Source organism: Bos javanicus, chromosome 1 (genome assembly GCF_032452875.1).
Source record: "Bos javanicus breed banteng chromosome 1, ARS-OSU_banteng_1.0, whole genome shotgun sequence".
NCBI lineage: Eukaryota > Metazoa > Chordata > Mammalia > Artiodactyla > Bovidae > Bos > Bos javanicus.
The window spans coordinates 145,030,170-145,055,454 of record NC_083868.1 but is presented as its reverse complement, the minus strand read 5'-3'; the positions used below and the strand labels follow the sequence as shown (position 1 = coordinate 145,055,454).

The following is a 25,285-nucleotide window of genomic DNA, read 5'->3' as shown; positions in this document are numbered from 1 at the left end:
CTTCAGTTCTAGAGGCCGGAGGTCTAAGACCCAGGTCGGCATGACCGTGCTCCTTCCCGGGGGCCCCTTGGTCCGGCATCTGTAAGAGTTTATGCACTTCGGCTCACAGCCCCTTCCGGCACCCTCCCATCTCTCCCTCAACCTCTGCCTCCATCACCACGTCTCCCTGTTCTGACCTGGCCCTTGGCCTCCCCCATCCCTTCTCAGGACCTAGGATTACACACAGGACCACCCGGATAATCCAGAGAAATCTCTGCAGCTCAGGAGCCTTAATGCCATCCAAAGTTGTTCTCACCACATAAGGCAGTAATCACAGTCCTGTGGATGCTGACACGGATGTCTTGGGGCTGAGGTTCGGCGGACCATGTGCCGCGGGAAGTAAAAGTTTAAATGAGGGGAGTGCTTGTCTAGGTTCCTAAATGTGGACAAGTTAGGTGTTTGGACAGTGAGCTCCCTGTCTGGGGGTGGGGGTGAGGGGGTGTGATATCACCCAGGGAGCAGAGTGACTGGCAGCTGGCTCTCCCGCAGGCCAGCTTCTGCACCCAGAAGGGCCATCTGTCCACACAAGCCAGGTCGGAGTCAGCAGGACAGCCCAGGTGTGTTAAGAGGTCGGATTTTCCCACAATGGCAGTAAAGGCTGTGTAGGAATGGGTGGTGTCCCTTCTCAATCATTCTCACAATATGAGGTTATGAAGGATCGGCAGAGCATTGCAGATTCTGAGTCACTGCCGGCTGGACCCGAGTTTCCCAGGGATGGAGGCTCAGTTTAGCCAGAAACAGGAAGCCCCTGGCTGCCCTGTGGCCTGGAACAAGACAGTTCCCTGGTGCCATGGGGATAAGGCTGAGATGTGAGGACGCAAAATAAGCAGAGGTCGCTGCCAACACTGCCCATCGGGGTGGGGGCAGGGCAACCCTGCAACCCCAGGACCCAGAGAAGTGAACAAAGAGTCAGCCAGAACCTGAAACGGGGCAGGAAGGCGGGGCCAGGAGGGGCATCTGGGCTCAGAAGGGACCATCTGCACCCCCGCCCTGGCCGGTGGCCAAGAGGCTGAGGAGCAGCCAGTGGTGGTCAGTGGAGGGACAGAGGATGTCTCGTTGCAATAATGATTTACGGTAGAGAAGGCTTCCCCCAGCCACAGTGATGGGCCCCTGGGAGCGGAGGTCTGGCAGCCCTCTCCTGGGGGCCTGCCTTCTAAAGCCCTCAGGCCCCCCATGAGGGGAAGGAGGGTCGGTGCTTGGTCACTGGGCAGTGGCTGGGTGGGGCAGCAGCTGGAGGGGTCTTGAGGCACGGGGTCAGGTGGGGAGACCCTGAATGTGAGCATGGACGGGATCAAGGGTGGCTTCCCTTCGTCCTGGCTGGAAGGCCGCAGTGACTAAGGGCAGAAAGGATGCTGTGCTGCCTGCTATCTGAGCAGACGCCGCCCGGATAACATCCCAACAGGCTGAACCAGGTTCCCGGCACTGACGGGGCCTCGACCCAGGAACCCAGGAAGCGGCCTGGCTGGTGGAGAACAAGAGGCCCCGTGGAATCTCAGTGGGAGAGTTTTCAAAATACAGCAGCCTTGTAACAGGATCCAACGGGCAGAGGCAAGTCTGCGCTCCCTGGATTGCTCCCATGGGACGTGTGGGTGGGCGAGACTGCGCTGGCCCAGGGGCCCGAGCACTGGGAAGACTTCTGGCCTCGGGGTGAGTGGGCTGCTTTGTCTGACACTCATGATCGCTTCAGCAGGCACAGCCCACGGACAGGGAAGACGCACAGAAACCATGTTCCGGTCACGTGGACCCATTTCCTGCTCTCACCAGGCCCTCCTCTGGGCCCCACCCTGGCGGCTGGCTGGGACCATCCTTGACATGGTGTCCCAGGAGCCCAGTAAGGGCTGTCAGGATGCATCCCAAGGAGCTCCCTGCAGAAATGCCCTACTCAGGCCCGCAGAGCCCACTGTCCTTCCCAATTTACAGACCAGAGGCACAGAGATGGTGAGGAATCTGCTAAAGGTCACACAGCACCAGGAGGCAGAGCCAGAATTAAAACCTCGAGCCTGGGCGCTCAGCCCACACAGCAGATGGTATCCCAGCCACAACACAAAGTTGCCGGCCGGGCTGCCTGCCAGCCATACTACATGAGGATTTAGTGACCCCGCACTTGTTTTCTGCAAGGACCAGCTCCAGTGCACGCCCCGCGAGGCAGAGTAAAGAAGATAAGAGCCCCATGTGGCACGTGGCCCCCGGGGCTCTGCCGGCCCAGCCCAGCTTGCCTCTCAGAATTCTCCCAACCCCCTACCTCCCCTGAGACGTGGATGGGTCCCGGTGTGGTCCCTGAGCAGTGCCCCACCTCTACAGGAAAAGGCCATAAAAAACAAAACAAAAAAACACCAACTCCATGCTTTAAGGAATTCCAATCCTGCCCACAAACTAGAAACTATGCCAAATATGCCCCCTGCAAGGTGACACCATAGGCGGACATGACGATGAGGAAGACGATGCAGGGACAGAGAACAGATGTCAGAGCAAGGAGATGTGTGGAGGCTGAATAACACCAGCACATGCACCCTCACTGCAGAGAAACCGCATTTCTCCACTTATCACAGAAGCAAGATTTTCAAAACGACAACGCCAGCCCTGGCGGCTTGGGCTGAAAAGTTGAAGGTACCTCCTGTCCATCTGGGGGGATACCCACCCCCCACCCCAGGTTCCAGCCACAGCACCCCCACCCCCGCACTTGGCCCAGCACTGACAAGGGGCCCCCCCAGACCAGGAGCTCAGACCCCACAGTGGATGTGCTCAGCCAGCTCTGTGTCACCAGGGATGCTGCTGTCTACCACCTATCGGGCGAGGCAGGGCGCACACAGAGGTGCTCAAAGGTGAGTCAGGAAAGAAGAAGTCGATGGCCCCAGGCCAGGTGGCTAGGGTCACCACTCACCACCTGCCAGCCCCAGACTGACCGGGGCGAAAGGAAGGCCTTCCGAAGTTCTCTAGTGCGAATCCTGATGCTGTCCCTCGAGACTCGTGAGCCCTCGCTTGGGAGAAACCCTGACTCCGTGAGACTGGCGGGCTGGTACGGGACACAGGGTGCTCAGGGAGGCAGGGCCCCTTCAGAGGCTGAGCACCCCCTGCATCAGGCCCTGGGCCAGCTGCCGGGGGTCCTGGAACGTCCCCTCCTACAACCCTGCCCTCCTCACAGCACGGGTGGCGGGGTGGGATTTCCCACCTGGCACTGTCACAGCAGCAGAAGTCACATAAATCGCCCTAGTCGCACCAAGATGAAGTCCCCTGGTTGCCTAAATGGGAACGAGAAAGAATGGTGTCCCTTCATCCTGGAAGCCATGGGGCCCCTGGATCCAGGTCCCAGCAGATGTGCCCCCCACCACAACCCCCGGCAGCTGGTGGGCGCCCCTCCCCCAGGCCCTTCCCATCCCCTCTGCTAGGTGGGAGCCTGAGCACGGTACACCCCTGCTGGGATGGAGCCTCCAGGCACTGCTTTCTCGCCAGCTCAAGTCTCAAAGCAGAAGGCGCCTCTCAGCTCACCGAGAACCGCCCGCGCTGGCAGGCTCTGCGCAAACAACAGACCCAGCTGCCTGAGCCTGGTACCGGCTCTGAGTTTTGAGCTCAGACTCAAAACAAGCAGGCCTGACTGCCTGATCTGAATCTGCTCAAGGAACAGCACAAAGGGTAAAATGAAAACTTGACACCAAAATTAAACAAATGACTGGATGAGTAAAATAAATTTATAAGGTGTGATATCTACAGGTTCAGTCTGGGCTCCATGAAAACCACTGAAACCCATCCATCAGGAGCACGTGCAGGTCTCTGCAGTGTCCAACCAGGCCCCCAACAGTGACCCATCACCTAGATGCTAGCTCCGGTCACACAGGCCCATCCTGTCACCCTGCAGAACCATCCTCAAGCCCTCAGTTCTGGTCTCATGGCCTCTGTAAGAAAACACCCTGTGAAGTTCAACCCTGACCATGGCCAGTGCCTGGGCCAGCTAGACCCATAGCAGAGCCTCCTGGTCATCCAGAAACCAGGGGTGCCTGAGAGCCCCACTTGTGACGCCAGCTCAGTGCTGGGTCCCCCTGTCCTATCCCACCAGCGTCGTCACGGTGGCTCAGCCCAGGAGCGTCCCCAGCTACAAGCGTGGAATTCCAGACAGATGTGCCGGCCTGCAAACAAGCCCTCCTTCCTGGGCGCTCGCTGAAGACAACCAGGAGGCCGTGCTGAGGCTTGCCTCCTCTGCTGGAGGAGCTGGGGCCGCGGACGGGCCCCTGCAGGCAGGCTGGCAGAACAGACACTGCCCCACAGCCTCCAAATTTCATCTGACTCAGCGCACCTGTGATCTAAAGCTCCTTTAGATCGCTGACAGGCGTTCAGTGCAGCCCAGAACTGCCAATGGAAAACATGACCCCGGGGGCCAGCGCACATCACCCGTCCACACCCTGCTGGAACCAGGCTGTACTGGGGAGCAGCAGGGCACTGTGTCTCCTGGAGAATCCCTGAACGATACAGTGAGCACTGCAAGGTCCCAGACAAGGGTGAAGACACCACGTGCTCAGTCACTTCAGTCACGTCTGACTCTTTGCAACCCCGTGGACTGTAGCCCACCAGGCTTCCTCTGTCCATGGGATTCTCCATGCAAGAATACTGGAATGGGTTGCCATGCCCTCCTCTAGGGGATCTTCCTGACCCAGGGATCAAACCCAGGTCTCCTGCATTACAGGCAGATTCTTGACTGCTGAGCCACCGGGGAAGATCACTAGGAGATACCACAAGCAGCAGCAAACACGAGGCATGTCAGACACCGGTGCAGAGAGAAGCTTCACAGCGTGACCACCTGCTGCTCAGGGCACCTGCCCCAAGTTAAGGCAGGAAAGCGAGACCAAGCCCACCACCCCTCCCCCTGCAGGAGGGTAGGGTGGGGCTCAGAGGCCCAGTCGTCCTCAGGAAGGAGCTGTACCTGGTGGAGGGCTTCTCCCAGACCCTTGGCCATCAGATTTGGGAGGCAGGCATGTCCAGAGAAGCCACATGACCTGGCAGGTGGGTAGAGCTGTGGGAAATCCCGGGCACACTGTAGCAACCCACCCTCCCTCCCCACCGCAAAGTTCTCATTGTCCTTCTGGGGGCATTGCCATCAAAATGCATCCAATTCAATCATCTTATGAGCATGCTAAACATATATTTTAATTTTCCCAGTAATTTCTCCCCTGTTCCCACCAATAGCATCCAGTTCCGGGCAGTTTTGTGTTACATCCTGCAGTGTCACCTTCTACCCAGACCTCAGACAGCAGGTGCTTGGCCAGCTGTGTTCTGCAAAGAGGGGCCATTTTGGGGTTCTCTCTCAGATGACAGCTAACCCAGATCTTCCAAGTTTCTGAGCAGAGCTGATTAGAATGTGCCATCTGTGGTCCACCCTGAAAGGCACCAGGGTGGCCACACCTCCCTCAACCAGGGCTGCAAATGAGCATGTGCCATGGGGTGATGGGTGGCTGCTGAGGACAGACATGGAGCAGGGAGTGCTTATAAGCCACAGCTGTGGCAAGACCAGCTTGCCCCTCGTCCACTGCATCTGACCTCTGAGTGCTGGCAGGCAGTCAGCCCCGGGCCCTGGGGGCCACCCCCTCTGCTGATAGTCCTTCCTAGTAGTGCTCAGATCACAAGAGGGTTTGCTAGCCATCATGTCAGAAGACTGCTCTTGCCCCATTCTGTCCCCCATGGAGTCCCAGGACATCTCCAACAACCCAGATGAAGAGAGAGCCAGGCACTCTGGTGGGAAGAAAGTGAGTGTGTGCATGTGTGTACACATTTATGTGTGTACATACGTGTGTGTGCACATGTGCACACACATGTATATTTGTGCATGAACTGTGAGTGCGTGTGTGCACTTGTGCGTGTATGCACACATGGGTGCATGTGTGTATATTTGCACATGCATGTGTACATTTACGTGTGTGTGTGTGTGCACATGTGTGTGCACATTTGTTGAGCATGTGTGCACCTGTATTTTCAGGGTGAAGTAGGCGGGTGGGGCAGGCTCACCCAGCCCCTCAAAGCTCCGGATGGAGTCAGTTTCTCTCCTTCTAGGTTTCTGTGCAAGGACTTTCCCCCTCCTCCTTCTTTTAAAGGAAAGCAGAAGTGCTTGAAAAACAAGTTTTGCTGAAATTCAAGACTATCTTAGAGGTCCTGCACCTGAACCTTGAAGACTCCCCAGTGACACGGCCCCTCGAAACAAGTCTGCCTTGGATGAGAGCTCCTTCTTCAGCTTAGGTCCCTTACTCAGGTCCTGTGGACCCGGAATGAAGACACTGCAGATGCGGGAACACGCGGGATTTGGCCGTGTCTTGTTCAAGCCCAAACCCTGCAGGACCACCCAGGAAGTGGGGGAGGGGAACCACAGCTATCAGCTAAGACCTGGACCCACTGATGGACGCTGGGAGGTCCTAGTGGTGAGAAAGGGTGGGACACATGGGTCTGGGGGTGTGGGGTGGGGGGAGCTGAGAGCCTGAGCCCAAGATCACGTGTGGGAGGGGCCAAAGACAAGATGATGCAAGTCAAGGCTCTTAGCCTAGTCCCGGCCATCCTGCAAATGCCCACTGGGCAAGGTCCTTCTTCCTCAGCCCTAGAGGACTGACCCATGGCAGAGGGCCACTGTAACAGGTTCCACCCCCGTACTTTCTCCAGGAATGGGACCACAGGCAGCTCTGAGCCTCTGGGCTGTAAAGCCACTTGGAGTGTCCCTGTGGGTTCTGGTTGTGCGGGAGCTCATAGCACCAGTCAAGAGCATCTGGGTGACGCAGCAACGCCTCAGACAAAACAGCAAGAGACTTGGGGGAGGGGTCAAGTGCAGCTCAGGGAAAGACATGGGAAAACGCATCATTTGAGGTCAGAAAAAATGTTCAAATCAGCCAACAGGGCTGAAGTTTTTGACTCCCAAGAGGAATTCGGAAGCATTTCCAGGACAAATTGAGTCCTTGCTAAGTCAGGATTTCACATACATTAGCTCTTCTCCAATAGCATCTAGATGGGGCACGTATTACCCCATCCCAAAGGGACTTGGCCCAGCATGGACAGGACCTGAGTTTTCCCCACAAGGGGGAGGGGTGGGCAATGCACAGCCCGCTGAGCCTGCTTCCTGCTTTAAGCCCCAGAGAACAGAAAGAGCTGCATTCCATCAGGCACCTCGGAAGGGGCTTCCTTCCTCCCAGAGGACCTGGGACTATATGCAAAGCCCCATAGCAGCCACGTGGTGGGACAGAAGATAAAACACACCATTTCTAGAGCTGTCACGCTCTCCCCACCACCCCCAGAGTCTGCGTTAACTTGAACACCCTCCCAGTTCTCATCTCACCAAAGCTTGTGGATGTAACATTTTATTTTTCCTTCTCTAATGCTCAGTCACCACCCTTGATTTCCTCCTCTTGGTCACTGAACTTCATAAACTGAGGTGTGGATGCTTCGGTGTCCTTCCTTTCCCAAGAGGATGCATGATTATAAAAGAGGCTTTGTGGCTACACATTCCTGCACAAGCCTGAGGGGGTGGCCCCAGAAGCCACCGCAGTAGTTCCAGGCGGTCATAGGGACCCCAAGAAATCCGAGGACCCCAGATCCCCACAAGGACAAACACTCCCTAAAAGCACCCCTTCCGCCCCGCAGGTTAACACATATACATGAGGAATTACCTGCTCCTCTACAAACAGGTGCTTTCCACACCATCTCTTTAAAAACGTCTCTATATGAGGTGGTTACATTTTAAAAAGGTTTGCGCTGCTGTTTAACCTGGTGACCAAGCTGACTGGAAACAATGAAGCAGATTACTGTGGCTGTCTCCCAGGAGCCTCCCCCAGCTCATCCCCCCTCCCCGGCCAGCTGTGGCAGCAGGTGTGTGGCTGCTGTGGTGACCACAGTCAACAGTCACTCTGGCCGCGGGGAGCAGGCTGCCCAGGACGGGTGTCAGGGCAAACGGTCTACCTGTGAAAAAATACCGACTCTTTGGGGGTGGGGGCTCCCCTCGGGTCCGGCAGCCCTACCTCCCCCCACTGCGAGCTCCTCCTGGGACTTTGCGGGACTTGTTGGGACGAGGACCTGGGCGGCCGTCTGGGTGGACACGGGGTCCCCCAAACGTAGCAAAGGGAGTTTCCGTGCGACCGGAGCGGCCTTCCGGAGCACCGTCTGCGGTCCACGCGGGAGAAGCGGCGAGCGGGCGCCGCCGAACAACGGACCTCCGCGCATTGTTCTCCCGGCGGCTGCTCGGCGCTCGGCCGCATCAAAGGGACCGCGCGCAACCCGACACCGCGGAGGGCGCGGGGACAGAGGCCTGGGGCCCGGGGCCCGGGCGACGCACAAAGGCTGGCCCTGGAGAAACCTGAGCACTTCTGCCTCGACAGGTTGGAAACCACACGGCTGCGCTCCGCCCCGCGCTGTCTGTCCTCCCCCGAGACCAGCCGGACTCGGCGCGGCAACGCCGTGTCCCAGAGGTACGAGCCGCTGCAGCCGCCCAGGCGCTGGGAGGGACTAGGCCGGTGACGGCGACACAGGCCTGGGGTCGGGCGTCGGATGCCCGGGCGTCTCCGAGCCACCGCGCATGTAACCGCCGCCACCGCGACCTCGGCCGATCCCTCGCTGGCCCTCTGCTGCAGCGCTGTCCGCTGAGCGCACCAACTTCCCCGCAGAGTTGCCGAAGTTTGGTCACGATACGAGGATCTCAGGACGCGGACGGTCCGCACCATCGTCCCGGGCGCGCCCAGGTGGCCCGAAGCCCGCAGTCGAGGACACTCCGGACATACGACCCCGGCCCGACACCGTCCCCCTCCAGTCGCAGCCCGCGGGCCAACTGCACGCGTGGGCAGAGCCGGGACCGCCTCCCAGGACCGAAGCCGAGACGGGCTGGGCTGAGGCCGTAGCCGCCTGGGACCGGCCGAAGATCCGCACAAAGTGCGGCCGGAGGCGGGCGTGCCCAGCGCAGGCACTTTCGTGTCGGCACTGGTCTTACCTGGCTCGGCGGACGCTGCGCTGACCCCGAGCAGCAGGACCAGGTGGGCGAGCAAGTCCAGGAGGCGACGCCGCCGCGGCTGCAGCCAAGGCCACCTGCGGGCACAAGCCACAGGTTAGGGCACAGCGCGCGCCCCCGTTCCCCGCCCGTGCGACCTCCCGGCCCCCGCCCGTCTCGGGCGCTGAGCGGCCCGCACCTCGGCGCCATGCTCCACGAGCCGGATGTCTGTGCAGCGGGATGCTGCGAGCTCAGCCTCGGTGCACCCGCTCGGCCGGCGGAGCTCTGGCCGCCGCTGGGGCCAGGCCGGGCGGGGGGGCGGGGGGGGCGAGGGGGCGGGGGGCGGGCGGGGGCGGGGCTGGTCAGGGGGCGGGACGACGGGCCTGGGACGCGAAGACCTACCCGGGCAGGGGCGGGGCGGGGCGGTGGGTGGGCAAGGGGTGGAGCAGGCAAGAAAGTGGGGACGGGCCCTGGCAAGGGGCAGGGCCGGGCGCCGAGCTCTGCACGCGGCCCTGGGCCCGGGGCGTGGAGTAAACCCGATAAGGAGAGGGCTTCGGACCCCCGACCTGGCTCATCGGCCTGTCCCCGGGTCCTAGCACCCTTCCTCTGCAGCCGCAGTGTTTCTCCCCCCGCCTCAGCCACACCTGCCCCTACCGCTGCCCACGACAGCCGGGCACCTGCCCTGGGCACCCGGGGTCTCGGGCTCCAAACCTCGGGTGTTTGGGAAGGTGACGGTAATCAGGGGATTGGTCCTCGGGTCCTGAGTCCGATGCGGCAGCGGAAAGGAAGGCGATTTGAACAAAGACGTTACTCGCCAGGGGGCGGCGGTTGGAGGAAAGGGCAGCTGGGCTTCTCCTGCCCACCCTTTCGGGCACAGTGACCGCGTCGTGGCAACCCACCCGGCCTCGCCACTTTCACGGGCTCGGGGCCCAGCACGGTTGCATCCCCAAGGCCCACTCCCCACGTCGCACCCCTTCTGGAACCCTCCCAGGGGATGGGCCCTGCACCCCAAAAGGCCTCTGCGCTGGAGTTCCAGCCCCCAAGACCTGGTCTGGGAGGCCCCTACCCCTGCTGGAAGTCCAGTTGCACCCCACCCTAGCCTTCCAGGCTCCCCCAGCCCCTTCACCCCCCTCTCCCCCAGCCTCCACCACTCTGGGAGCTCTGGTCATTTCTTCTTCCTCAGGCCTGTGCTCCCAACCCCCACCTGACCGCCTGACCTCAGTCCCTCCCTCCACCAGGCAGCTGCTAAAGGGGTCCTGTCCTCAGACCACCCACAGGCCTCTCCAGGCAACCAGAGCCCCTCACATCGGCCTCTTAAAGTAAACTCACATTTCCCTGAATCTGATCCCCTCACGGTTTGCAAAAAATAGGGTTCCCGATGCCATCAAAATCAGGGGTCCCAGGGCCATTGCCCTTGGCTTAGTATCTCTGCTAAGCCCTCTGGATTCACCCCCCTCCTTCTCCGTGCCACCTCCTGATCCTGGTTCACCTCCTGCCTGGAGCCCTGAGCCATGTCTGCAGTGCAGACTCTGGGCCTCTCCACGCCTTGCTGGGCTTTCCCTACATCATCAGCACCCCCAACCTCACCATCTCTCAGCCTAGATCAGCCTAGAAACCAAGCCCCTGGTCTGGCCCCCTCCATACCCTCCTGTGTGTATCTACCCACTCTCAACCACCACCTCCCCAGGTCTTGGCCAGCAGGCTGCTCCTGGAGCCTCCTGCAGTGGCCCACAGTCCCTCCCTCCCTCCTTCTACCCCCCCCCTCCCCTCCTGCTCTGCAGCCTTAGCAGAGGGCCTGCTGGGATTCCAGTCCCATGGCATCATCCCCCCTCCCCCCTCCAGTCTTCAAAGGCTGATGGGTGCTGCTGGGCACCCCAGGCCGTGTCTGTCCTGTCTGGCTGCACCTGTCCACCTGCTCACCCCTCCGTCATCACCTGCTTCCGAACCTGGAGTCCTTCTCCTGATCCCATGAAAAGGGTGCTCATGGCCCATGGCGGCGAGGAGAGAAAGCAACTTAGAGGATTATGACTACATTTTTTAAAAATGAAAGAGAACAGCATTGAATAGAAATGCAAAACTTGCTGTCTGTGTGGATGGAGGGGTTGGGTGGGGTCCATTGCACGTGTGTCTGTCAGCAGGCATGTGTGCAGTGGATGCATGAGTCCATGTGTGAGCAGTTCCTATGACTGTGTGCTGTTGTGTTCATGTGTGGCCATCAGTGTTGCTACTGGACAGAGCTTGGGTCTGCTCGCCAGATCACAGCAAAGCCAGCCTACTGATGCTGTGTTGTGATGAAGGAGAGTACAGTGGTGTGTTTTGTTTTTTTTTTAATTAAGATTTATTTATTTGTTTTGGCTGTGCTGGGTCTTCGTTGCTATGTGTGGGCTTTCTCTAGTTGCTGCCAGTGGGGGCTGCTCTTTGTTGCAGAGTGCAGGTTTCTCATCGTGGTGGCTTCTGCTGTTGTGGAGAGCCGTGGGCTCTAGGGCGCGTTGGCCTCGTTGCAGTACATGGGCTCAGTAGTTGCAGCTTGCGGGCTCTGGAGCCCGGGCTCAGTAGTTATGGTACACAGGCTTAGTTGCTCCACGGCATATGGCATCTTCCCGGACCAGAGATCGAACCAGTGTCCTCTGAATTGGCAGGTGGATTCTTAACCGATGAACCACCAGGGGAGCCCCTACAGTGATTATTATTGCAGGTGCCAAGCAAGGAGACCAGGCAGCTCATGTTCAAAAGACCCAAACTACCCGATGGCTTTCAGAGAAGGCAGTGTTTGGGTTGAGGGTTGCAGCTCATGAACTTTCTTCTGATTCTTTGGTGATGAGGTAATCAGGAGTCAGTATCATCAACCTTCTGTCGCAGCCAGTCTGGGGTCTGCATGCTTTTGGTCAGCATGTGGTCCCCCTCCTCCACCTGGGCAGGGCCTTTGTTTCTGCAGAACAAAGATATGGGTCAGATTGTTGTGCGCATCCCTCGAGGAGAAGCTAGGACCCTACTTTATCACTGACCATTGTTGGAGCTATCACTGCTGCTGTGGGCTGGCTGCTTGTCCTTTGTTTCTGGTTCCCTGGCTTCTCTAATTAGTAACTGCTCTAATCTGAGCTTTTTCTACAAACGAGGACTGGGGAGCACAGGAGGGCTTTTGTACCCCGGAGGGCCCCGCCAGGTCCTGTGGGACTTCAGTGTGTTCGTGTCTGTGGTAGGCACGTACTGGGTCCTGGCAGCGTCCCTTCCTGTGCCTTGCGGCCATCTGTCCATCTGGCCATGGGCTGCAGCCCTGCCCCAGGGTAAGGAAGTTGAAGGGCAGGGGTCTTCAACCTCTTCCTCCTCCCCTGCCCTCCCAACCCAGCCCACTGGGCCTGACCGTGGTTCCAGGAAGGAGAACATGGAATAGGCCAGCAGCGCTGCATCCCTGCTCACACTGGCGACTGGGGTTTAGCCATGTCTCTCCTCTCTCAGGTCGGAAGCCCACCAGCAGGGGCAAGCCCCCCTCTGTGGGCTTTGGAGGGAGGGCCAGCTTCAAAAATACACAAGTGGCCTTTCTACTGTGAAACACTATTACTGCTGAACTTACAGCTGTGAAACTACACATCTTGTGCTTATTTTTTTTCACTGACTGTCTTATCACAGACTCACTGCTAGGTGTCTCCACAGTTCCCGTGGCTTTTGCATCTTTTTTTTATTAGAGCTTTACTATATCCACAAATATCAATAATGTGCCATCACTGTAGGAAAATACAAACTACAGACATGTGCGAAGACAGTAAGACCCCCAGTGCGTGCAAGCGCCGCTCGGTTCTGTATCTCCCTGCCCTCCTTCGGAAAAGAAATTGGCACCCCACTCCAGTGTTCTTGCCTGGAGAATCCCAGGGACGGGGAGCCTGGTGGGCTGCCATCTCTGGGGTCGCACAGAGTTGGACACGACTGAAGTGACTTAGCAGCAGCAGCAGCTGCCCTCCTTCACAAAGACTCCCGCCCAGGGAACCGGGTGCTGTTGCGTGCAGGCAGCCCCGCCCTCCAGGAGCGACAGACCCAAGTCAACTCCTCCCAGAGAAGGAGGACCTCCACTGTGCCTGGTGCTGGGCGGTCCTCGGAGCACAGTCTGGGCAGCGGGGGAGGGTCGGCCCCGGGGGCTCCACAGGAGCTCCGGAAGGGTGGGGGAAGGGTGTCCAAGAGCAAGGGCCCTCGGTGGGAAGGGAGCTGGGGAGAGGGCCAGCCCAAGCACAGCGCAATTCTGGAACATGTGGTATGTTTGAGGGGTGGGTGGCATTTGGAGAGAAGTATCAGTTGGCCTGTCCTTGGGCGCTGGCCTCTCTCCCTGTTCCTTATGCTGTTCCCATCTCTCTCCACTGCAGTGGGCGCCACAGCTCTTCCGCAGGGAGAAATGACAGATGACACCCAGCTCGTCCCAGTGACACACAGGGTTGGGGTCTCTGGGACACCCACCAAGCAGGGACCCACAAGACCAGGATGCTTGACTGATGGAACCAGAGGCTCCACCCCTCCACGGCCAGTGCTGGGTGTTTGTGTTTTCAATCGGTACAGGACTTTTCCAATGACGAGGGACCGCCTACCGTCAGACCTGTGCAGTGGGCAGCTGCTGGTTCCATGGGCGCGTCCTGGGTGGGACTGTGGGTTTGTGCAGGGAGAGAGAGCACGTGTCAGGAAGGGGCTGAGGGCCCAGCAGACAGAGCAAGGCCAGGGACAGGAAAGGGAGGACATCTGACCTCTGCTCGAGCTGCTCCTTCTCATTGTGTCCAGAGACGCCACTGGGCGGGCTCCAAGACAGAAGTAACTTTTCACTGGGGAAAGGAAAGTGGTAGACAGAGCCGCTGTGAAAAGTGTATCCAACACAAAGTGTATCCAACATCGTATCTAGCTCCAGACCAGTCACATGTCAGTCCTCAGGCCCTAATAGCCCGTCCACCGTGTCTGAGACGTAACTGCGGCTGAAGATGAGTGGACCGGCTGACCCTGGCCCTGGGCCCTGGCCTCTGATGGACTCTGCCCCCCACCTCCTCTGCCGCCCCGTTTCTTCTCTCCACCCCACTGGGCACATCAGGGTAAGCGTGCATATTTATTAGTTTCCGAGCCTGCTGCCCTCACGGCCAGTGTCTGCCTGGGGCCCAGGCATCACAACTTCTGTGTTTTCACCTGCAGCTCCAGACACCCGCCTCTGGTGGACCCTCAGTAACTACCCGCCAGATGAAGGACAGGATTGCCACTGCCTTTTGCAGCAGGCAGGTCCGAACCCTTCCCGGCGGCCTCACCTGGATCTCAGCCTCCAACCAGCAGAGCGCTGGGCACCAGGTGGGGCAGCTGATGAAGCTGGTCTTCTTGGGGGATTTGTTGACAGAATTTGGAAACAGCAAGTAATGATGACACGTACGTGAAATGGACTATTACAGTCCCAAGAAAAATCTAATTAAACGAGAAAAGTGTACGTGGAAAAGCCACGTCCCACCCTGTGAACACCACGTGGCACCATGTTAGGAAACACGCGAGTGAAGAGGTGACCAGCCTGCTGTTAGAAGTGACTGTCAAAGCTTCATAAATACACATTTCTATTAACCTTGGCTGTGCCATTTCCTCTTTTCCCTGCTGCACGGAAATGCCTCAGCTCAGGTTGAATCAGGGGGAAAGGGGAGGGGCCCCCGAATTCTCAAGTGCATCCTCTAATGACCTGGGACATTCCTAATCCCCACTGAGGCTCATCAATACAAAGGAAGTGCATATTACCAACTCCCGTGAGTAGAAGGAAGGGGTCTGGGTGACCCTCCGTCCCTTCATTTCCTGCCCACCTGGCAGCCTTCCAGCAGCAACAGCACCCCCAGTCCCTTCTGTTCCCTGGGCCACAGCCTTATTCAGACAAGTTAATCAGTGTTGCTTGTCCCACCCAGGTGACTGGGGTGACTGCTCAGGGCAAACCAACCCCCAGCTGCGTGTACACCCCCAGCACCACACATGCACACACAACCTTGTCTGCTGTCACTCAAGAACAGCATCAGAGCATCAACCCTGACTCAGCCAGGGCACCGCCTGGGTCCTGTCTGCCCTGCCCCCACCCTCAGTGTCCTCGCATCTCAGCCTGACCTCCTGGTCCTCCGAGCAGTTCTGATGGCCACCAGCAGCTCAGCACTCACCTCCACATCAGGCTTCCTGACTTTCCTGCAGAGCGCTTCTCAATAATGCTCTTGTTCTTTTACTTGTTCACTTGTCTGTTACTTATTTGTGGTCTTCCCACTTTCCTCCAGGAGAATTCAGGCCCCTATCCCTGCCCAAGGATGGTGTCTTTGCTGTGTGCATGACAGAACAGAAGGGAGGGAGGGAGGCAAGCAGGTGTATTTCACAAGTGACACCAGAGCCCAGGATGGAGCCTCCAGGGTGGGACTGCATTGTACCCAACAATGTATGGGACCTAACACAGCCTCCAGCCTCCGTCCTGGCATGTTTGACCACCATTCCTGCACTCACCCTCATCCCACTCGGAGAGGGACCCAACTGAACTAGCTCCCTTATAATCACTGAAAACCCGAAATGTTACAAATAAGGGCCCCCCATCTGCCTCCACACCTAAGCCCCCCTCAAAATTAGTCCTTGTCACTATCTTTTTGCTGGCTTTCAAAAATGCATTTCATAGATATTTGTTATTTTATAAACCTAGAAAGTTGTTTAGTAAAATTTTAAAAGCATGCATGAGGTAACACTCATGGTTCTAAACTTTGCCGTGTTAACACAATAGCTCTTTTCACGTCAGCATATACACATTTATTTAAATTGTTGCACATGTATTCTGTGGGAATCATACTTAGTGGTCCCACTATTAATGAGATTTAAGCTGTTTTCGATCATTTGCTTAAAATAATGTACTTCCTGAAAAGAGATGGAAACAGTGAGACAGAAAGACATGGATAACGTTGAAAATTGGAAAACATGATAGGTAGATGGAGATAGTTTTGTTAGGCTGGTCAGTAAATGCCTCTTAGCCAAGCAGAGATCCCATGAATCTGGAAGTAACTCTACAGCAAATATCCAGATTGAAGCACAAAGAGAACCCAGAATGAGAAAAGAACAGAGTTACGCGTCTGAGGTCCGTGGGACAATGTTAAACAGTCTGTAGAACTGGAATCCAATTTGATGGAGAAAAGAGACAGAGGGAGGAGTAGAGGAAATATCTGGAGAAAGTAACTAAACCATAGATCAAAGCAGCTCAGAGCAGACGCATCAGGATAAGTGCCCCAAAGTCAAACAAACAAATAAAACCAAACAAAAAAATCCCTTAGCATAAACATATTAAAGCTGCTGGAAAAAAAAAAAGACATGAAAAAAAAACTTCTAAGGAAACCAGAGGGAAAACGTGTGCATTCCATGCAGAGAAATAAAGATAAGAGTTACAGCAAATTCCCTTCAGAAACCATGCCTGCAGGATGCCAGCAAAGGGCTATCTTTATAGACCTGGGAGAAACAAGTGTTGGTTCAGAACTCTGAACCAGTTAAAAAACTTTTAAAAATTATAAGTTAAAACGGGACTATCTCAGAGGAACAAGAACTATGGGAATTCACTCCTGGCATTCCTGCTTTATGAGACATGAAAAATGACACTCATCAGTCAGGAAGAATATGATATTAATCTGCCAACTGGATCTTTATCAAAAAATGAGCACCAAAAATGCAAGAAATTAAGATAAGACAGATATCTTTTCCCCTTATTTTTAATTGCTATAAATTGTAGCTGCTATCAAGAGTGAAGACAGTAGCACTGTATTGGATTGATAGGACAAGTGAGAGTTAAATGTATTTATATGATCATAACATCGGGACAGACGGAGGGGAGGAGTTAGGGGACTATCCCTGAAAGGCCCTTACCCTGTATGTGAAATAGTCTAATGCTATTTGAAGGCAAACTCTAATTAATGTAAGATTTATATTGTAAACCCAAGGACAACACTAAATTTTTTTAAGAGATAAAAGTAGTAAGTCAAGGGGAGGACATAAAGCAGAATGATTAAGAAAAATGTTCATTTAACCAAAAGAAGGCAGAAAAAGAGTAAAAGAGAAACAAACGAAAAAACCAGTTTAAACAAATAGAAGACATCTAGCAAAATTATCATTTTAATCCAATCATTAATTATCACATTAAAAGTGAGTGGTCTAAACACACCAGTTAAAAGGTAGAGATGGTCACACTGGACTTTAAAAATCTATGGTATATCTATAAGAAACTCATGTTAAATATAGACATATATAGGGTACAGGTATAAGGATGAAAAAAAAAATCCCATTCAATCACTAACCAAACTAAAGTCAAAGCAGCTATCTTGCTAGCTACAGTTTTTGTTGTTGTTGTTGTTCAGTCGCTCAGTTGTGTCCAACTCATTGCGACTCCATGGATGGCCGCACACCAGGCCTCCCTGTCCTTCACTGTTTTCTGGAGTTGGCTGAAACCCATGTCCATTGTGTCGGTGATGCCATCCAATCATCTCATCCTCTATCGCCCCTTCTCCTCCCGCCTTCAATCCTTCCCAGCATCAGGGTCTTTTCCAATGAGTCAGTTCTTCTCATCAGATGGCCAAAGTCTTGACGCTTCAGCATCAGTCCTTCCAATGAATATTCAGGGTTGATTCCCTTTAGGATGGACTGGTTGCATCTCCTTGCAGTCCAAGGGACTCTCAAGAGTCTTCTCCAACACCACAGTTCAAAAGAATCAATTCTTCTGTGCTCCGCTTTCTTTATGATCCAACTCTCACATCCATACAAGACTACTAGAAAAAACCGTAGCTTTGACTAGATGGACCTTTGTCAGCAATAATACACTGCCTAGCTTTTCTTCCAAGGAGCAAGACTTTAGAAGAAGGAATATTATCAGAGATAAAGTGGGACACTTAGTAAAGATGAGGGAGTCAGCTTTATGAGCTCACAGTCATGGATGAGCAGGCTCCTAAACAATGGTCTTCAAATACAGGAAGCAAAACTTGAAAGGGTGGAAGGAGAAACAGATTCCCAACTGTGGTTAATGTCAACAATACTCAGTAATTGTTAGAACACATAGACAGAAAAATCAATAAGGGCACAGAAGACATGAACAATACATCAGCTACCTAGACTTAATTGATATTTATCAAACCCTCCCCCAATAATACTTTCTGAGAAGAAGAATATAAGCAAGGGGCATAAGGCAGGCTGGGGGCGAGTGCAGAGAGACGCAGCATACGAGCTGTGGGAGTGAAGGAGATGCTCCATGCCTATCAGTTGTTGGGGAGAACTTCTCTGCAGAGGAGCACCACCCTGCAATAAAATGGAATTAGTTACTGATCTGCACTAAATGCAGTAAATGTCACAAAATCATGCTAGGAGAAAGAATCCAGACAGGAAGTATACACTATGGCCTCATCCGTGTGGAGTCCTGGGAGGACCACAGGGTGGACCAGGGCCTGGGCTGGGCAGGGCGGGTACAGGGAGCACAGATGACAAAGGGCCAGGACACCTCTGCCAATCACATACCGATTTATTTGTTCACTGTGTGGGTAGTGGTGATGGATTCCCAGGGGTACACACACAGCCAATGCACACTTTATCTCCAGCTTACTGTGTGACAATTACAAGTCAATAACGCTATTAAAAGCACTTCAGCAGAGACAGCTGGGACGTCAGCTCTCTTCATCTGCACCCTGGTTGGGAGCACACAGAAAATAGCAGTTAGCTGAGGTGACAACCATTGGTGGTGTGTGCTAAATTGCTTCAGTCATGTCCGAAACTGTGTGACCCCATGGACTGTAGCCTACCCGGCTCCTCTCTCCACGGGATTCTCCTGGCCAGAATACTGGAGTGGGTTGCTGTGCCCTTCTCCAGTCATTGGTGGTCGTGGTGGTCAAAATTAGTAAGCTTTATTTAAACTTCAAAAATAACGGGTAAAAGGCAACTTTAGCTTTGTTCCTGCTGAGACTCAGACGGGAGGACCTGAGCAGGAACCACCTTGAGAACGTCTAGTGCTCCCAGTTAGGCCACGGAAAAGAAGGGGTACTGGGGGTGGGGCAGGCAGGAGACCCCCACAGCTGGACCGAGGGTCCCAACATGGCGCACCCAGGGCCAAGACAAGAAGCCCATTGGAAACGGACCCAGAACGTCATGCAGACTTTGTCTCAAAGGGCTTTGTGACACCTGTGACATTTGGTTCTGGTACAGAGCTTTCTCAAACGCATGGAATTCCCTGAGTGGCGGGGCGGGGTGACACGGGACCTTTTTTTTTCATGACAAATGCTTTCATCCACCCCTGAGCTTATGCTAATGAAGTGACTCTGGGAGGATGGGGCTGGTTGCCAGAGGAACCAAGCACCGGATTAGAAGTTGGGCAAAGGCCTAGGGAAGGGAGAGGGACTAGAGGTGGTGTCGATGTTAATCAGCGATGGCCAATGATTTAATCAGCTGTGCTTCATACTGGAGCTCCCCTAGAAACTGCACATGAAAGTTCAGAGCTCAGAGACCATCTGGCTTGGTGAGCACCCCGTCCTGCTAGGCGGCCAATGTACCCCAGGCCGTGGGGATGGAGCGTCTTGCTCACCACCCTGCTCAACCCCTTTATCTTCTGTTCAGTTGTGTCCTTTATAATAAACCACCAACAGTAAGTACAGTGCTTTCCTGAGTTCTGTGAGACGTTCTAGCAAATTATTGAAAGAGGGGTTTGTAGGAGCCTCTGATCTATAACTAAGTTGGACAGAAGAGTGGGCACCCAGGAGGGACCCCATCCTGACACCTGGCATCTGGGGGTCAGTCCTCAGGGACTGAACCCTTACCTTGTGGGGTCTGCTCTGAATCTGGGTGCTTAATGTCAGCACTGCCCAGCAGGGAACCCACACATTTGGTGTCAGAAGGACTGTGTGTAGAGAAGTGGTTTTCCTGCAACGCCTGCTGAGGGTGGAAGGACCTGGGAGATGCCCTTAGCCCGGCCAGTGGCCACTGTGTCTGCCCACTCTCAAATCCCTCCCACTGACATCTGGCTCACGGTTGGGCTGTTGGGCGAGAACCTGGGGGCTGCGAGCATAATGCTTCAACAAATGCTGTTGGAGGGAATGGGGGGGCAGCACTGAGAGTGGGCAGCTCTAGCTCCATCCCCCTCCCTGAGACCCCAGAGGAGCCCAGATGCTGACCATCATCTCACCCCACCCCAAGCTGCTGGCCTTCCAGAGTGATCCTGACCAAGCCGGGACTCCAGTGGCAGGGCCGTGGACTGGGATGGCCTGCGGTGGCCTGGGGTGGGCTGGGGTGGCCAGGCCTGGCATGGCCTGGCAGGGCAGGTTCCCTCTGCGGCTATGAAGGAGAATCTTTCCAGGCCTCCCTCGTGGATCCGTGTGGCATGGCTTCAGATGCATCACTCCAGTCCCTCTCAAGGCTCTCCTCCCCATGTGTTTCTCAATGTCCCTTCCTCTCTTCTCACGAGGATACCAGTCCTGTGGGTTTAGGCCCCCCACTCCAGTGTGACCTCACCTTGAAAGTGACAGTGTTAGTTGCTCTGTCATGTCCAACTCTTTGCAACCCCATGGACTGTGGCCTGCCAGGCTTCCTCTGTCCATAGGATTCTCTGGGCAAGAATACTGGAATAGGTTTCCATGCCCTTCTCCAGGGGATCTTCCTGACCCAGGAATCGAACCTGGGTCTCCTGCATTGCAGGCAGATTCCTTACCATCTGAGCCACTAAGGAACTAATTACATCTGCAAGGACCTCATTTCCCAACAGGGCCCTGTACTGAGATTCTGAGAGGACATAAATCTTGTGGAGACACCATTCAGCTCAGCACACCAAGCATTGGGTGGCACAGCCATAGTGGGCAAACGAGACGATTGTCTTCGAGATGGTCATTTTGAAAATGTGACAAATGAGATGTTTGATTTGCGTCCACTTGTGGAATAATAAAAAGCTCACAGTAGCAAAGGGGTGGGCTTGGAACAAGTGGGTTTTTCTTGCAGTTATAGGAATTTCTTTATTAAAATCCTGCTCCTGGCAAGTAGCAGATGCTGTGGTGTCCCTGTGTCCCCTTACCTCAGCACAGGCTACTGCAATTCAACACAAGCACCTGTGTCTCTCGAGGCTACCTCTGCAAGTGCCGAGCAATTAACATGCCCTTGTACCCACCCCATAAGCCCCTCTCAAGCTGTTGAATAAATACCGGGGACCCCTTCCCCCTGGAAATTCATTAAAGAAGAAATTCACAAATGGTGAGAAATATCACGTTCAGGAACAGGAAGACTAAAGCTTCGTAAAGATGGCTGGTCTCTAAAGACATTCAGGCTCAATGCAATTCAAATAAAGTGCCAGAGGTTTTTTTTTTTTTTTTGGAACTTCACAAACTGAATCAAGATTTGCACACAAGAACAAATGTCCGCGATTTGTTAAGATATCTAGAAGAACCAGTTGGGGAATTTGCCCTGCTAGGTATCAAGATATATTAAAAGATTCAATAGTAAGACAGTGTAGTAACAGCAGAGGAATAGACAAAGAGATTAACCAAACAGAGTAGAAAGCCCTGAAGCCCACCCTCACAGATAAGGCACAACTCAGCGGAGAATGATGTGCCTTACAAAGGGTGCAGGAATGTTTGTATCTGTGCAGTTAAGAAGGAAACTGACTTCTCTTGAAATGCGATTCAAAAACAATTGTTGTTCAGTTGCTAAGTCAAGCTGTGACTGACTCTCTGTGATTCCATGGACTGCAGCGCACCAGGCTCCCCTATCCTTTACCATCTCGCAGAGTTTACTCAAGCTCATGTCCATTGAGTTGGTAATGCACATTCCAGATACATTAGAGGAATGTAAATATAAAAAGAAAATTATTTTAAGCTGAATATTTAGAAGATTTTTTTAATGATTACAAGGGAAGTAGAGATTTCTTACAACACAAAACATTGATCCATAAATGACAAGATTGATACATAAAATTACATTAAAGTAAAAAAACCTATTCATATAAAGACACAAGAATGAAAATGAAAAAAGCTGAAAACCGAGAAAAGACATTGCCACAAAGGATTAATATCCTGAATGTATAAAGAACATCTACAAACTTTAAAAGGAGAAAATCAAATGCCACAAAAGAAACACAAAAACAAATGTCATAGAAAAGATGTAGGAATGGCTCATAAAGAAATGAAAAATTGCTCTTTCCCATTAGTAAACAATGCAAATTAAAACCTACTATGAGATTCCACTATGTACTGACCACATGTTGGTAAGGATGGGAAATAATTGGAACTCTTCTGCACTGCTGATGGGTGTGTGGGGTGTTTCTGCTTTGGAAAACTATTTGACATTTCCCAATAGAATTAAAGATAAACATACATGCTACATCATGCCACAATGTCATTCTTTGACACATACTCTGGAGCAGTGTTTTTCAAATTGCATACCCATCAAAGTGAGTGAGGAAATCAATTTCACAGGACACAAGCAGTGATGATAAAGACTGGCGATGGTGATGGTGGTGATGGTGGCGGTGGTAATGGTGACAGATGTGATGATGATTATGGTGGCGATGGTGGTGGTTGTGACAGTGGTGATGGTGGTGGTGGTGATGGTGGTGATGGTGGTGGTGGTGGTGGTGATGGTGATGATGATAGCTATGATGTTGATGGTGATGGTAATGGTGGTGATGGTGGTGATGGTGATGGTGGTGATGGTGGTGATGGTGATGACATTGATGGTGATGATGATAGTTATGATGATGATGGTGATGGTAATAGTAGTGATGGTGGTGATGATGATAGCTATGATGTTGATGGTGACGATAATGGTGGTGATGGTGGTGATGGTGGTGATGGTGATGTTGCTGATGGTGATAATGATGGTTGTGATGATGGTGATGGTGATGGTAGTGGTGGTGGTGATGATGGTGGTGATGGTGATGCTGCTAATGGTGATGATGATAGCTATGATGTTGATGGTGATGGTAAGAACAACAACAGCAATAACAGAAAATAGGGTAGAAAATATCAGCACACATCGTACACTCTAGGGTAACTGTTGCTTCATAAACAGTGGTTGCAGTTGTGTGTGTGTGTGCCATGGGTCACTATGAAGATACTGTGGTCAGCAAGTTTGGGAAACACTGTTTAGAGAAGCACTTGCACCTGACACATGTGAACTGAGCGACAAGCACCAGAAGGCTCATAGGAGAAAAAACTGGGACCAACACAAAGTCCCCCAGGTAGGGAATCGTCTACAGGCATGAACTCAGACAAACGCTGCTTTACTCAGACCCATCCCCCACACCCTAGTCTGTACACAAAACTACATTTCCCATGGTCCCTTGTCAATGGGCTGTCATTAAGTTTCAGCCATTGGGTGGTGTTGGCTGAGATGGAAGGGTGGGAGGAAGGGGGAGGCCGGACATTCTTCCGTGGGTCTTGCTCCAGGAGGCCTGCAGGTCAGCAGTTACAGCCCCTTCACAGTCAAGAGCCCCAACCAGCCTGGCCCTGGCTCTGGCTCTGTAGTAACCCCTCCCTTGCTCATCTCTGGTGGCCTCACAATACCAACTTGATATCTCGCCCTCCTCCTGCCTCCGTGTCCAGTTCAGTGCAGTAACTCAGTCGCATCCGACTCTTTGCGACCCCATGGACTGCAGCACACCAGGCGTCCCTGTCCTTCACTAACTCCGGGAGCTTGCTTAAACTCATGTCAATTGAGTCGGTGATGCCATCCAACCATCTCATCCTCTGTCGTCCCCTTCTCCTCCCACCTTCAATCTTTCCCAGTATCAGGGTCTTTTCAAATGAGTCAGCTCTTCACATCAGGTGGCCAAAGTATTGGAGTTTCAGCTTCAGCATCAGTCCTTCCAATGAATATTCATGACTGATTTCCTTTAGGATGGACTGCTTTATCTCCTTGCAGTCCAAGGGACTCTCAAGAGTCTTCTCCAACACCATAGTTGAAAAGCATCCATTCTTCAGCACTCAGCTTTCCTTATAGTCCAGCTCTCACATCCATACATGACTACAGGAAAAACCACAGCTTTGACTAGATGGACCTTTGTTGGCAAAGTAATGTCTCTGCTTTTTAATATGCTGTCTAGGTTGGTCATAACTTTCCTTCCAAGGAGCAAATGTCTTTTAATTTCATGGCTGCAGTCACCATCTGCAGGGATTTTGGAGCCTCCCAAAATAAAGTCTCTCACTGTTTCCACTGTTTCCCCATCTATTTGCCATGAAGTGATGAGATCAAATGACACGATCTTAGTTATCTGGGTTGTGAAGATCTTTTTTGTATAGTTCTTCTGTGTATTCTTGCCACCTCTTCTTAATATCTTCTGCTTCTGTTAGGTCCATACTGTTTCTGTCCTTTATTCTGCCCATCTTTGCATGAAATCTTCCCTTGGTATCTCTAATTTTCCCAAGAGATCTCTAGTCTTTCCCATTGTATTGTTTTCCTCTATTTCTTTGCATTGATCACTGAGGAAGGCTTTCTTCTCTCTCCTTGCTACTCTTTGGAACTCTGCATTCAAATGGGTATATCTTTCCTTTTCTCCTTTGCTTTTTGCTTCTCTTCTTTTCACAACTATTTGTAAGGCCTCCTCAGACAATCATTTTGCCTTTTTGCATTTCTTTTTCTTGGGGATGATCTTCATCACTGCCTCCCATACAATGTCATGAACCTCCATCCATAGTTCTTCAGGCACTCTGTCTATCAGATCTAATCCCTTGAATCTATTTGCCACTTCCACTGTATAATCATAAGGGATTTGATTTAGGTCATACCTGAATGGTCTAGTGGTTTTCCCTACTTTCTTCAATTTAAGTCTGAATTTGGCAATAAGGAGTTCATGATCTGAGCCACAGTCAGCTCTCAGTCTTGTTTTTGCTGACTGAATAGAGCCTCTCTATTTTTGGTTGCAAAGAATATAATCAATCTGATTTCAGCATTGACAATCTGGTGATGTCCATGTGTAGAGTCTTCTCTTGTGTTGTTGAAAGAGGCTGTTTGCTATGACCAATGCATTCTCTTGGCAAAACTCTGTTAGCCTTTGCCCTGCTTCATTTTGTACTCCAAGACCAAATTTGCCTGTTACTCCAAGTATCGCTTCACTTCCTACTTTGCATTCCAATTTCTTATGATGAAAAGGACATCTATTTTGGTGTTCTAGAAGATCTTGTAGGTCTTCATGGAACTGTTCAACTTCAGGTCTTCAGCATTACTGGTTGGGCATAGACTTGGAATACTGTGATACTGAATGGTTTGCCTTGGAAACGAACAGAGATCATTTTGTTGTTTTTGAGATTGCACCCAAGATCTGCATTTCAGACTCTTTTGTTGACTATGAGGTCTACT

At 53.0% G+C, this 25,285-nt stretch overlaps 1 protein-coding gene and 1 long non-coding RNA gene across 3 annotated transcripts in view; one reads left to right on the top strand and one right to left on the bottom strand.

Annotated features, from left to right (window-relative positions):
- Positions 1-9,306, bottom strand: part of COL18A1 (collagen type XVIII alpha 1 chain) — a 94,355-nt gene extending 85,049 nt beyond the window's left edge. Inside the window, exons 1-2 of the mRNA XM_061423602.1 lie at positions 9,177-9,306; positions 8,981-9,075 (exon numbers count right to left, since the gene is read on the bottom strand). Coding sequence (XP_061279586.1) covers positions 8,981-9,075; positions 9,177-9,187 — 106 coding nt within the window. The 5' untranslated portion in view covers positions 9,188-9,306. The remainder of the gene's footprint in view (positions 1-8,980; positions 9,076-9,176) is intronic.
- LOC133251358 (uncharacterized) lies at positions 9,006-14,550 on the top strand. Of its 2 annotated transcripts, XR_009737592.1 has the most exons (3): positions 9,006-9,094; positions 13,736-14,037; positions 14,135-14,550. It is a non-coding gene; the product is annotated as an uncharacterized LOC133251358 (long non-coding RNA). The 2 variants fall into 2 exon arrangements; XR_009737591.1 differs by lacking the exon at positions 9,006-9,094 and having other exon boundaries at positions 11,898-14,037.
- Positions 14,551-25,285: the final 10,735 nt, after the last annotated feature.